At 34.4% G+C, this 12144-nt stretch overlaps 1 protein-coding gene across 1 annotated transcript; it reads right to left on the bottom strand.

Moving 5' to 3' along the window:
* Positions 1-7032: 7032 nt before the first annotated feature.
* On the bottom strand, positions 7033-10630 carry ACR10 (ACT-like superfamily protein). The gene is made up of 6 exons (XM_079005771.1): positions 10205-10630; positions 9482-9700; positions 9288-9393; positions 8859-9198; positions 7735-8019; positions 7033-7657 (listed from the first exon to the last, which is right to left on the bottom strand). Exons 1-6 carry the CDS (start codon positions 10356-10358, stop codon positions 7520-7522), a joined length of 1242 nt encoding a protein of 413 aa, XP_078861897.1. The 5' UTR covers positions 10359-10630; the 3' UTR covers positions 7033-7519.
* Between the last annotated feature and the right edge of the window lie 1514 nt (positions 10631-12144).

The raw sequence follows: 12144 nt of genomic DNA, 5'->3' as shown, positions 1-12144 counted from the left end.
GCATAGAACTCAGTTTTAGCTTGTCGCGACGAAGGAGTTGGTATTTTGGATTAAACTGACCAGAGTTTGGCAACGTTTTCAATGGATTTGGAAGTTTTATCGAGTTATTTGCGCATTGATGGGATCGGTTCGGTTTTAATCATGGAATGGGATCTTAGTCTTCGGCCATTCATGAGGATGTTTCTAATGGTGGTTGAGGTTCGTCATCCGGTTAGATCTTCTCGTACCACACCTGATGGGTAAGGGTTGTGAGCAAGAAGGAGTGCAGAAGATCTATGGTTGGTTATGTGTTTTCCCTTGGGAATATATGTAGCTTAAATAAGATAGAATGAGAACACTTGGATAGAGTTATTGGCATCGTTCTTAATTGGTTTGTAGCCCTTAAATTGGAACAAGAGTGCAACCGCCTATCTCATTCTATGGTTGTGTGCAACCATGTTTTCGCCAAAAATTAGCATTGGTATCCGCCTATACTATGAAAGGAATTGCGTGTGATAGAAGGGTATGACCCGTATTCATTTTTGGTTAACATTGAGAGGGATGCTGATTGGGTTATGCCAAGTCGGTGGATTAATGGTTAGGTATCTTTAGGCTCTGTGGTGCTAGTCACGAGTCTCCAGGACAATGATGGAATAACGACACGATCGACGTAGTACCATGAGCCTATCGTTTTATTGATTAGAGTATCGTGAGCCAGCAGTGGTATGATTCTCATGGGTGGGCCTCGGTGTTCATTTGAATGAGTCTCTTAAATCTCATAGTGTTAGTCCCTGTTGGCATTCTTGGGTTTTAGTGCATTGTTGGGAGTCGGGGGACTTAGTGACCATCTGGTGTGGACCTTAAGAATAGTAGCAGTGCGTTTTTGGTAGGTGTATTAGTTATGCATCGGAAGTCGCTTGATAAAGGTTTGCAATTGGGGACCATGTTTTCTTTAGGATGGTTTATGATGGGTTTAGTTACCAACGTTGGGTATTGGTTCTAAAATCTCGAGTCATGAGGTTCGTTGTAAGTGTCATGAGTGATTTGCCAGGTGAATGTTCACCCGAGCTGATAAGGGATTCAGATGCAACGTGAAATTCTTGGATGAACCATCATTATGCTCGTGGGAGTAGCGGGTTGGTGATGACTTCTCAAGAAGTCAAAACGTATAATTAAGGTTTTTAGGCATGGCTTCTGGATTTGAAATTTATGGAAATTCACGATGGCGATGTTACATTTTTACGAATATAATGTAGCCCGTAGCATTTATTTGGCTAAGGTAGGCCATTGCGGTGGTGATTGTAAGATTATGGGAGGATCACAACTTTCGCTTGGTTTGATTCGGGCCTGTCATTGATGTTTAGCCGCTCCTTGTGTTGGCACGAGGGGTGTTAGAGTTGTGTCGATATTTTGACTTGTGTAGCTTTTGATTATGGGCGAGGCCTGTTTAGTTATGTTATTTTGGGTAAGACCCATGTGTGAGGCCCTTTTTTATGTTATCTTGGGTGAGGCTCGGGTACAAGACATGTGTTATGTGGGTAGGTTTAGTTTGGGGTTTTCTTTCACGTCCGGGTGTGATTTTTTCGGCTTTAGTTGTGGGACATGGATTCATTCCTTTAGTTTATCAGTAAGATGGAGCAAGCTTGGTAAGGATTTCAGTCTGATCGAATTTGAAATTTTTTGGCCAGCCTGATTGAAGTACAAACTAATTTAGTCTTTGTCTATTGGGATTTTGTTTGGGGTTTCTGCTTGGTCGGAAAGGTCAGGGAGGCCTTGGTTAGATCAGAGTTGCAAGGTTCTGATCGACATGGCTGAGGTTCGGATGGCACAGTCTGTATGGAAATCAGGCATGGTTTCAGAGTTTTCAGACTCAGATGAGAAGGTAGCTCCCTTTGATGTTAGTTAGTTTTCATGGAATTTGTTCTTCTATAGGTCGCATGCTTCTCGCTAAATATGGAATCGACATCAGTATCGGAAAAATGGGTCTTCGGTTAGGGTGCTAACCCGTGGATGCACTTGTTAAGGTTCGACTTTTGGAAGTTTCCACTCAGTTTGGCTTATGTGCTTAGCTTTGGAGAGTTTACGTGTGGTTGTTGCAACTTATGGCTTTGAGAGTGGCTTCAACTCGTGTTAAGGGGAATAGGCTTGGAAAATACACAAGGGGTTCAAAGGATGTTTAAGAGTAAGTTGTAAGAGCGGATTTGGAGGACGAAATCTAATTTAAGTGGGGGAGAGTTGTAACACCCATGTTCCAGATTGGTTAAGCTTTTTTCGTCAAGGAATAAAGATGGAATTTTGAAGAAAGTTTTGTGCCACGACGTGGTGCAGGATGCCCATGACGTGCCAATGTTGGAAAGGAACACGTGTTCTATGGAGCTACTACAGTGTGGCAGCTGTTCAGGCCCAAGCCTACATATTTTTATGGTTGCTCCCATATTTCAGCATCTTAACCCCCATTCTAGGTCATATTCTTCAGCCTACATCCCTTCATTTAGAAACCCTAGTCTCTCTTCATGGAAATGAGCTTGGTGACCTGATCTTGAGGTTAATGTCTTTTTTTTGTGAAACTTGAAGAAGAAAGAAGTTCATCTTGGTGCAAGGAAGCAAGGAACAAGCTTGGATCCAACATCTTCTCCATATTTCTGAGTTATTGGAGGAACTCCAGAACTTGATATGGTTTTCTTATGGTCTTGAACTTATGAGTTAGTGAGAAAAAGGTCTTAGCTTGAGTGTTCTTGATCCCATGCTTGATTTTTGGTCATATTAAGTTCTTATTGGACTTAGGGTTCATGATTCTACCTTTGTATGAAGTCCTAATGGAAAAGTTGGAAACTTTATCCATTAAGTCATTGAGAATGAGTAAACCTAAAGTTTTGGATTTAGATTTGTAAGGATTAAGTGCTTACTGAAGAAATGACACTTCAGACAGTTTCCCACGGCGTGGTGAAGGTGACCACGACGTGGCGGTGTTTGAAAACTCGATTGTTTTGTCTTGTATGGCCACGACGTGGCAATGATCTGCATGTTAACTGTTTGACTTTGACCATTGACCGTTGACTTTTTGAGCAATTTGACTTTTGGTCAAACTTGAGTAGAACTGAACATTTGGCTAAGGATTGATTCAGTTTGACTTTAGGAAGCTTGAGTTAGGTGTTCTGTTGCTGAAGTGGCGGGTAAGCTTCCGATGAGTAGTTCATATGAGTTTGCTCACTATACTGTAGAACACTAGGGATTGTATGTGATTATAGTCTTTGTGACTCCTATTGTATGTGTTGTATGTCTCTGTGTTGTTCGCTATATGTATATGGGGTGAAATAGACCCGGTACAGCCTGATGCTGACATATGAGTTGAAATAGACCCGGTATAGCCTTAGGGTGACATATGAGTTGAAATAGACTCGGGGTGAAATAGACTTGGTACAACCTTGATCTGACGTATATGTATGGTATGCGGTATTTTGGGGAACTCACTAAGTTTTGTGTTTACTGTTTTGTGGTTTAAACATTTTCAGGTACTTCCAGTTTTAAAATAGAAGAGTTCGGCTTGATTGCACTGCATCCCCTGAAGATTTGTTTCATAATGATTATTTATGATTTCACTATAATGTTTTGAGAATACTTTTACTCTAATCGTCTTTTGAGATAGTGTATGAAGGGTTTGATTTATTCTAGAATGAAATTTTTACTCGGTATTTTTGGGATGTTACACATAGGTAAATTTTGTACTCATTTTAAAACGTTGATAAGTAATGAAAAACATGAAAATAAATTTATCTAGCCACTTTGTAAAACGTTGATAAATACTTTAAACAAAATGGGCTTAAAGGTAAAACATACCAAATTACTTGCAAAACTGTCCCGATACATTGTTAAAATAAACCTATAATTAGACATTGTGAAATAGCCATGAAGAAGAAGCTACTTTAGAGGACCCAATGCGGTGTACAAGAAGAAGGAAAAGAACAAAAAGGAGAATCACAAACATGACAAAGAGTTTTAAAATCGTTTATTATATTAGATAATCATTACTTAGGGCTCATGTGAGTTAAGGGATATAAGGTTACATATTGGTAACTGATTCAATTAATGAAATAATAAAGAATAAGTTAAAGCTCGGTTTATTTTGGAAAAAATAGGTCTAAAACAGGAAAAAAAACAAAATATAGGGTTTTTTTATTGAATAATCACAATTTACATGTTGGTAACTGTTATGTGGCTTAAATAACAAAGGATAAGTAAATGCCGAGTCTTTTTTCTGAAAAAATAAATAAATTAAGTCTAAAGCGAAAAAAATCAAAATATAAAGTCTTGTTTAAATAAAACACAGAAAAATGCTTACAAAGTTTAGGAAAAATTTAAATAAATAATCAAATTTAGAATATATACTCTAATAAATAAATATCTTTTTTTATTGTGACATTTATTAAATTTAATAAAATGAAAAATAAACATAAAATGTCATGCGAAAAAAATTAATTTAAAATAACTATAAAATTATATTTGGCAAAATGAACTAGAGTATAACATTTAGTAATTTTGTGTTTTTTTCATATATAATATTTGTAATAAATATCATAATAAATTGATATCAATTCATTAATGCTTTCTTTTTAATTTTAAAATTTCTAAATTAGTTTAATGACATAATTACTATATTTATTTAACTTTTTGTTAGATTTACATAAGAAATGAAATTTTTGCTCGAAATTTTGGAACTGTTAATCGGATTTCAGATTTGTTCTTGAAATGAATTAGGTTTTTAGACAACCAATGGTTATTCGGTAGTTATATACTGCATTGTTCAGAGTTAAAAGAGATGTATTAAATTTATTAATTTTAAACAATAACGGTAAACTTAGCAACATGACATCTATTGTTGAAGTACTTATTTTTATTCATCATTTATATCATATTTATACCAAATATTTATTTTAAAAATACTTAAACCTTTATATTTTACTTTTTAATCAACTCATATATATATATATATATATATATATATATATATATATATATATATATATATATATATATATATATATATATATATATATATATATAACCAGTTAAATTATAACGTTGAAAAGAAATTACCATCGTGCCTTTTATAACCTTGCAAAGAATTAACACAAATGATTTTGACTAATCTGAAATAACAAATATTATTTCTGAAACTTAGTTTAATAAGAAAATAATACATTTTTTTAAAAAAAAAAAGTTTACATACAAACTTACAAATTAGTTAAAACTTAAAAGCATGAAATCAACTTTCTAGTGGGCCTTGGGTCCACCAACGGTTCAAGCATATGTAGTTCTAAGTTCTAACTCGTAGCAACTTCTTTTTTTTTTTTTTTTTTTTTTTTTTTTTTTTTTTTTTTTTTTTTCTAAAGGCATCACTCGATCATATATTACATATTGCAGTTGTATATAATTTACCACTCAACCAAACCCCGAGTATGATTTTATTTGGAAACAAACGTAAAATGAACCTTGTTTCCAAACATGATTCAATTGCTGAATTTTCCTTAGTAGTAGGTGTATGGCTTGAACCCTAATTAGTGGGGAGCCTAGAGATGCACAAATCGGTTTTTTTTGCCAAACCGGTTTGGTTCGAGTCAACAAAAGTCAAAACGGGTTTGAGGTAAAAACCGGTTTCCAAGCAAAAATATTCAAACCTTTAGGGACCGGTTCACATTGGTTTGAAACCGGTTTTGATGAAATCCTTTTAAAAAAAAAACTGTTTTTTCGTTAGTTTTTCGTATTTTATTGAACTTGCTTTCAGTGTTCGAATTAACGAAACTATAATGGTTGATTAAAAATGGAAAATAAATAAAACTCATGGCTTTCTCATGAGCTAAGATATTTTCTGGGCATTTTGGGACCGTTTAAGGGGTTCAAAACAAGATTTTACAACTTTTACTTTTTAGAAAAGTTTTGTCTTGGCAACCGGGATAATACAAGGGGTGAAAATCGGTCTTGGAAACCCTTTAAAACCTTGTATAAACAACAAATTAAAGAAATAATGGAAGAAGACAATACTTTTTAACTATGAAAATCAGTTTTTTATAGGTTTAAAAATCACTTTCTCAAACCGGTTCCACTACCAGAATACTCAAACATATTTAAACCGTTTGTTCGATTCCTATACTGGTTAGGATTCAAACACCCTATTCAGTTCTTAAACCGTTTGTTCGATTCCTATACTGGTTAGGTTTCAAACACCCCATTCAGTTTAAACCGTTTGTTCGATTCCTATATTGGTTAGGTTTTAAACACCCTATTCAGTTCTTAAACCGGTTTTTTTTGTGCACCCAACCCCAACAATAAAAATGAGCCCAACTAACATAATTGGGACCGCATCATACAAATTTCTTAGTTCGGGTTTGACACTGACACACCATACAATATTTAAACATTACTACATCGTAAGCAGTACATGTGTCCGGACCTCTCATATACATCTCACCCGCAACAGAATACATAACATGCATGTAATTTTAATTTGGTTAAATTTAATTAAATTCCGATCATTTTAACTGAATTTTACATGCTGATTACCTATTTAACTAAATTCCAAGTTAATAATTAAATTAAAATAAATCAACCAAGTTAAAATAGTTTACCTCTATTTTGAGGGTGTTGCATCATAAAAACAATATCATCCGTTATCAAGCATACAACGTCTAACGATGTATGGTTTCTCGTCTTATACATGCATATGTAACCACTTTTTTTTATATAAAAGTACACCCAAAAATTCTCTTTAAAATATATCTAAACAAGATCTTCCTTTTGATCGTATAAACATACCTATAAACAAGAATAAAAATATGATCAACATTGTGTCACCTTGATGGTGGTTTTGATAATGGATATTCTTATTGAACCATTATACTTAAAGCATATAATAATTGGAGTTCAAACTTACAATCCTTTTGTCCATTCCATTTCTCTATAAGTCAAAGTAACGTGTATAATATTTTATTAATAAAAAGGAAAAATGTTGGACCACGTTACCTGTTGATAATTGGGCTTGTAGTGAATTGTAAAATCTTCAATGAAAATGACAAAAGATTTCAAGAAAGGAGACATGTGAGAACATACATAACAAGTTGATAAAAGCATCTTTTCAACAAACATCAACATAAAAATACATATTCCATATTTATTATCTACAAACCCCTTTCTCCATTATCATGTGCCACCTTCATGCATTATCTTGTTGTAACTCATGCATGACCCAAAGTAGCTTCACATCTTCAACATATTCGTTATCTCTTGTAACTTAATATATATACAAAAGCTATTATGTGAGCATTGCAAGACCCCTTATGGCATCTCCTTTTTGAAACTACATCATGATTCATATACTATACACCCGTGAAATGTCATTTTTACCCCTCCTACTTGTAGCTATTCGCTTTTCGTCAACTTCCCGAAAAAGTCATGACAAAAACTACATCCTACTTATGCACCTCTTGCAAGTTCAAAGAGTTGTACCATCATCATGACATCATCAACATCATCATCATCATCATCATCATTCCCAACCCATCAACATACTCCAAACAGCTTCCTCAATCCTGGTCCTTGGCACACAGGATCCCTCCTCTTCATCGAGCAAAACACGGTAAACTTCCCATTCCCTACCCCCGATCATGTGCCTACTAATTTCAGCCTGCAACAAAATTACCAAAACCATTTAAGAAAACTTGTTACACGATGGGATTATGCGAGGGGTAGAAAAGGAAATACCGAGAAAATGTCGATATTGAGCATCTTGAGAGCAAGGGTAATATCGTAAAATACAAGGGGTCGCCCTTTCCCACATAACTCCACGGGATTCGCAACAAGAAGCTCGGTATCAGGACCACGGTTGACCAAAGCCACCCTAAGAGGCCGAAATAATTCCATTCGAATGCGTGAACATAATGCATTTTGTTTGCTTGGGTCTATTATTTTCTTTCCATCAGATTGTACTATAAATAAATCAATCTCACAATCTTTGTTCCCTTTTGTTGTAAATCGCCCATATGAAATCTGTCACAAAAGAAAAAGGTTACATTTTTACAAATCCCATCAAACTTTTGGATGAAATCTTTCCGACCCATGAGAGAAAAACATTTAAAGATTGGTTAGTAGTTGAATGTCTAAAATACCCTTCAATCTTATGACAATTGGGCATATGAAATTTGTGGAGAAAAGATCGCATCTTTACAATTCCCAACAAGATTTTGGAAGAAACCTTTCAGACCCATGAGCAAAAACATTAAAGATCTGATTTATTATTCAAATGTCTAAAATACCCTTCAATCTTATGACGATCGATTATATGCAATCTCTCACAAAATGAAAACAAATCTTTATAGTTCCCGACAAAATTTTGGATGAAATCTTTCAGACCCACGAGAAAAGAACATCTAAAGATTGTTTATTAGTCAAATGTCTAAAATACCCTTTAATCTTATGAGAATCTGTCACAAAAAGATCATATCTTTACAATTCCCAACAAAAATTTGGATGAAATCTTTGAGACCCACAAGCCAAAACACTTAAAGATCAATTATTAGTCAAATGTCTAAAATACCCTTCGATCTTATGAAAATCTATCACAAAAAGATCACATCTTTACAATTCCCAACAAAAATTTGGATGAAATCTTTCGGACCCACGAGAAAAAAAAGAACATCAAAAAATCGATTATTAGTCAAATGTCTAAAATACCCTTCAATCTTATGAAAGATCACATCTTTACAATTACCAACAAAAATTTTGATGAAATCTTCGAGACCCACGAGCCAAAACACTTAAAGATCGATTATTACTCAAATGTCTAAAATACCCTTTAATCTTATAACAAGTTATTAATGATTACCCACCTGGATGTTGTAATCTTTCAAAGTTCTCATTATATCATAGAGAAGACCTTTGTGATCACGACAAACAATTTGGATTAGCGTATGCGCAGGGCTAAGAGAGTTATCAATGTTTACTGAAACACTGTTGGAATGTTGGGAGCCACGTTGGCACTGATCAAGCATCTCCAAGCTGAAGGTATCTTCTGTAATTGAAGGGGGAATAAGAAATGGTGGGCCCTGAGAACACGCAGTGATTTCGGGTCCCACCATTTCTATATCACAGCTCACCATCTTGTCCCCTACCACACCTTTTATATGATCATACGTATCTTGTTTCCTCTTTGACGTATGTAAAACTCCCCTGAAAACACAACTTGTAATAAGTCTCAAAATCGAGTAATTTCTTTCAATATAAGTTTCTTGAAAGTGGAAAAAGATTATGAAACAAACCTGGTATCAGTGATGAAGAACAAGTCCATCACCATTCCATCTGGGGTGGTGGATACTTTGACTCTTTGAATGATCAATTCAAGCTCAGAAAGAACGTGTGTCACATCTGTTTCAAATATGAATTCCATATAAATAACAATCAAAAAGATCGACAAACATGAAGGATCAAATCATGATAATCAAGTATGAAGTACCATGTAAGAGTCCTTGACGATCATGGCAGCAAAACTTGAGGAGGAAGACATCTGGAGGCTTTGGTGGGAGCAATTCGGGTGGATAGTATATCAGAGTGTTCGCTGAAGAACAAGAGGGGCAAGCTTCAAGTAGTCTCTTCTTCAATAAACTCCACCGTGTGCTTGGTTTTCCGACCACCCAAAACACTATGTAACACCATTTTCCGTCGGTTGATACATCTGTTTATCACATCGAACACGGAAATCTAGAAATTAGGAGTTTTGTTTGATTCAAAGTTATGTTCTTTAGAACCATTGATCATGCATGATGTGATGATGATCATCATTGACGTGAAATGATGATCTAAGGAATCTGATATATATTTTAATATTGATCAAAAGGAATATCCAATTGAAGGAATCAAAAATGGAATCGAATAAAAGGTTTACGTGAAAACGGATCTAGAGATCAAAAATTTTGGTAGTTATCATTTATCAAGCAGAAATTTAACAATCCGGAGTTTTAAAGCGCCGGCGACGGCGAAATCAAGCTAGAAGCTTGAAACTTGTGTGACGATGACGAATGGAGTAAGAATTGAACAAATGTCTGTAAAAAACTCATCGATCAAGTTTGTTTAGTTTTGGGAACTTTTAAATGAAATCGAATAACAATCAAAGCGTCCAAAATATAAATACCAAACGATTCAAGTAGCAGCAGAAAAAAGTTGGAAAATTTCTGAATACCTCCACGAACGATGCTCAAACCAAAGAAGAGGATGATGCGGCAAAGATCACAACCGAGACCAGTCTTGTCTGGACAATTAATTGTGATCACAGTAGCTTCATCTTCCTTCTCCGTTTGCTTGATTATCACAACGTCTTCGTGTAGAATACCCATCTGTTATGAAATTCGTCGGAGGAGGAAGCTCTGTGGGAGGAAGAAGAAAGGAAAGGAAGTGGTGGTGATGGTGGCGGAATGAGGGGATGATTATGTGTTTGAAAATTGGGTCGATATCTAAATGGTTATGATTGCGATAACTCAACTAAGGTTTTGGTGAGTCCAACTCAGTGTGTTTTTGTGTGTGAGAGAGAGAGAGAAAGAGAGAAAGAGTAGAATTCAAAGTATCGGCGCGATGAGGGATTTTCCATGGGAGGGTTGAAAATTGAGTCGTTGTCGGTCTTTGACTACCGAGTTGCAGCCACCTACCAACCTTAATATATTTTAAGGAGGTGATTTATTAAATGAGAAATCAATTATATTCCTTTTTTTTCCTATTCATTGTATTTTATATGAATAAATTATTTTTTAAATGCAAAAATCATTTTATATGCTTTAGAATATCGAAATAGAAAATATATAATTTTGAAATTAATGTTTATATTAAGATTTTATGATTAAACAAAGGTATCTTGTTTGTATTTTGTCAAAAGTCATTGTTTTAATAGAGAAACTATGAGTGGGTTGAATGGTAGGTTGTATTACTTTAGCAAACTTATGTTCTACACCTAAATAAGAATTTCAAGTATCTTTAGTTTATGATCCATAAGGCATACTGATTTATCTATAATGCATTAGACATTAAGCTTATGTGTTGTGCGTTATAACACATGAACACCCCATCATATATATTGTGTAAAGGGTTGTGTCTGGTTTAACACGAGACAATGTGGTAATTGTGAACCTTGGAATAAAAAAATAAACAACATATCTATAAATACTAACTTAAAAGGGTGGATATTTACATGAGCTTCCCAATAGCTCTTGTGGTGTCTAAATGTATTAACCATTAAGTAAAAAATAAAATATTATTTAATTAAAAAAGATGAAATAATTATATTAATATGTTTTAGGTTATCAAGACTCATTGGTGAAGTTTGGTAGTGTTTAGGAACAATAAAACAAAGTTCATTGCATTAAGAGTAAAAACTCAATTAACATGGGAGTGTTATGTGTTACATGATCATGTAACTCAAAGGCAAAAGTTACATGATAATGGGTAATATCCCAAAATCCAAAAATAAAAATTTCAAAAATCAGAATATAACACATACTAAAAAGGGGTTCATCCATAACATCATCAAACATAGTAACACATAAATCGTGGTCAAGAGCGGAAGCTAAATTCTTGTATTGAAAACAAAGTCATAAAAGATAAACATAGAGTAGATGACATTCCCCCAAGAATGTCTAGATGTCTCAATCAAGCCAGTTCTTTGCTCTTCGAACCTGAAGGACCTACAATTAAAGACATAATGTAACATCTATACACCTAAGGCTTAGTGAGTAATCATAACACTTATTCATTATACAGATCATATGCAATCCATATAATAAATATAAACATCAAGAATAATCACATATACTTCATATTCTATCACGTAACATATGCTAGCATAAATAACCCTAGTAGAACTAGATTCCCTCAGAGAGGCTTTTATTTGGTTGACCTAACATTGACAATGTCCCTTCGAGAGGCTTTTCGTGATCTTACATTGTAACATCCAACAAAATTCATAAAATTTAAACTTTTCAAAACAACCCTTTTTTCTAAAGAAGTGTTTACAAAAACCAATGTTCCTAAAAAATTATTTAAAAATCAGAATCGCTTTCAACATAGTTTTCAAAATATTCACATTATCAGAGTTTCTCAGAAATCATAAGTCGAAAACGCGAGGATGTGTAC

This window comes from Lactuca serriola, chromosome 6, assembly GCF_051521515.1.
Source record: "Lactuca serriola cultivar US96UC23 chromosome 6, Lser_US96UC23_V15, whole genome shotgun sequence".
NCBI classification, from domain to species: Eukaryota; Viridiplantae; Streptophyta; class Magnoliopsida; order Asterales; family Asteraceae; genus Lactuca; species Lactuca serriola.
The sequence above is the reverse complement of the archived record's forward strand: the minus strand, read 5'-3'. Positions and strand labels throughout refer to the sequence as shown.

Bases quoted from the DNA above. Each gene is read 5' to 3' on its own strand.
- ACR10 (XM_079005771.1), bottom strand. From the start codon at position 10,358: ATGGGTATTCTACACGAAGACGTTGTGATAATCAAGCAAACGGAGAAG. The intron at 9,701-10,204 runs GTATTCAGAAAT...TGTGATAAACAG, and splicing joins TTTGAGCATCGTTCGTGGAG to ATGTATCAACCGACGGAAAA. The intron at 8,020-8,858 runs GTGGGTAATCAT...CTTTTGTGACAG, and splicing joins TGAAAGATTACAACATCCAG to ATTTCATATGGGCGATTTAC.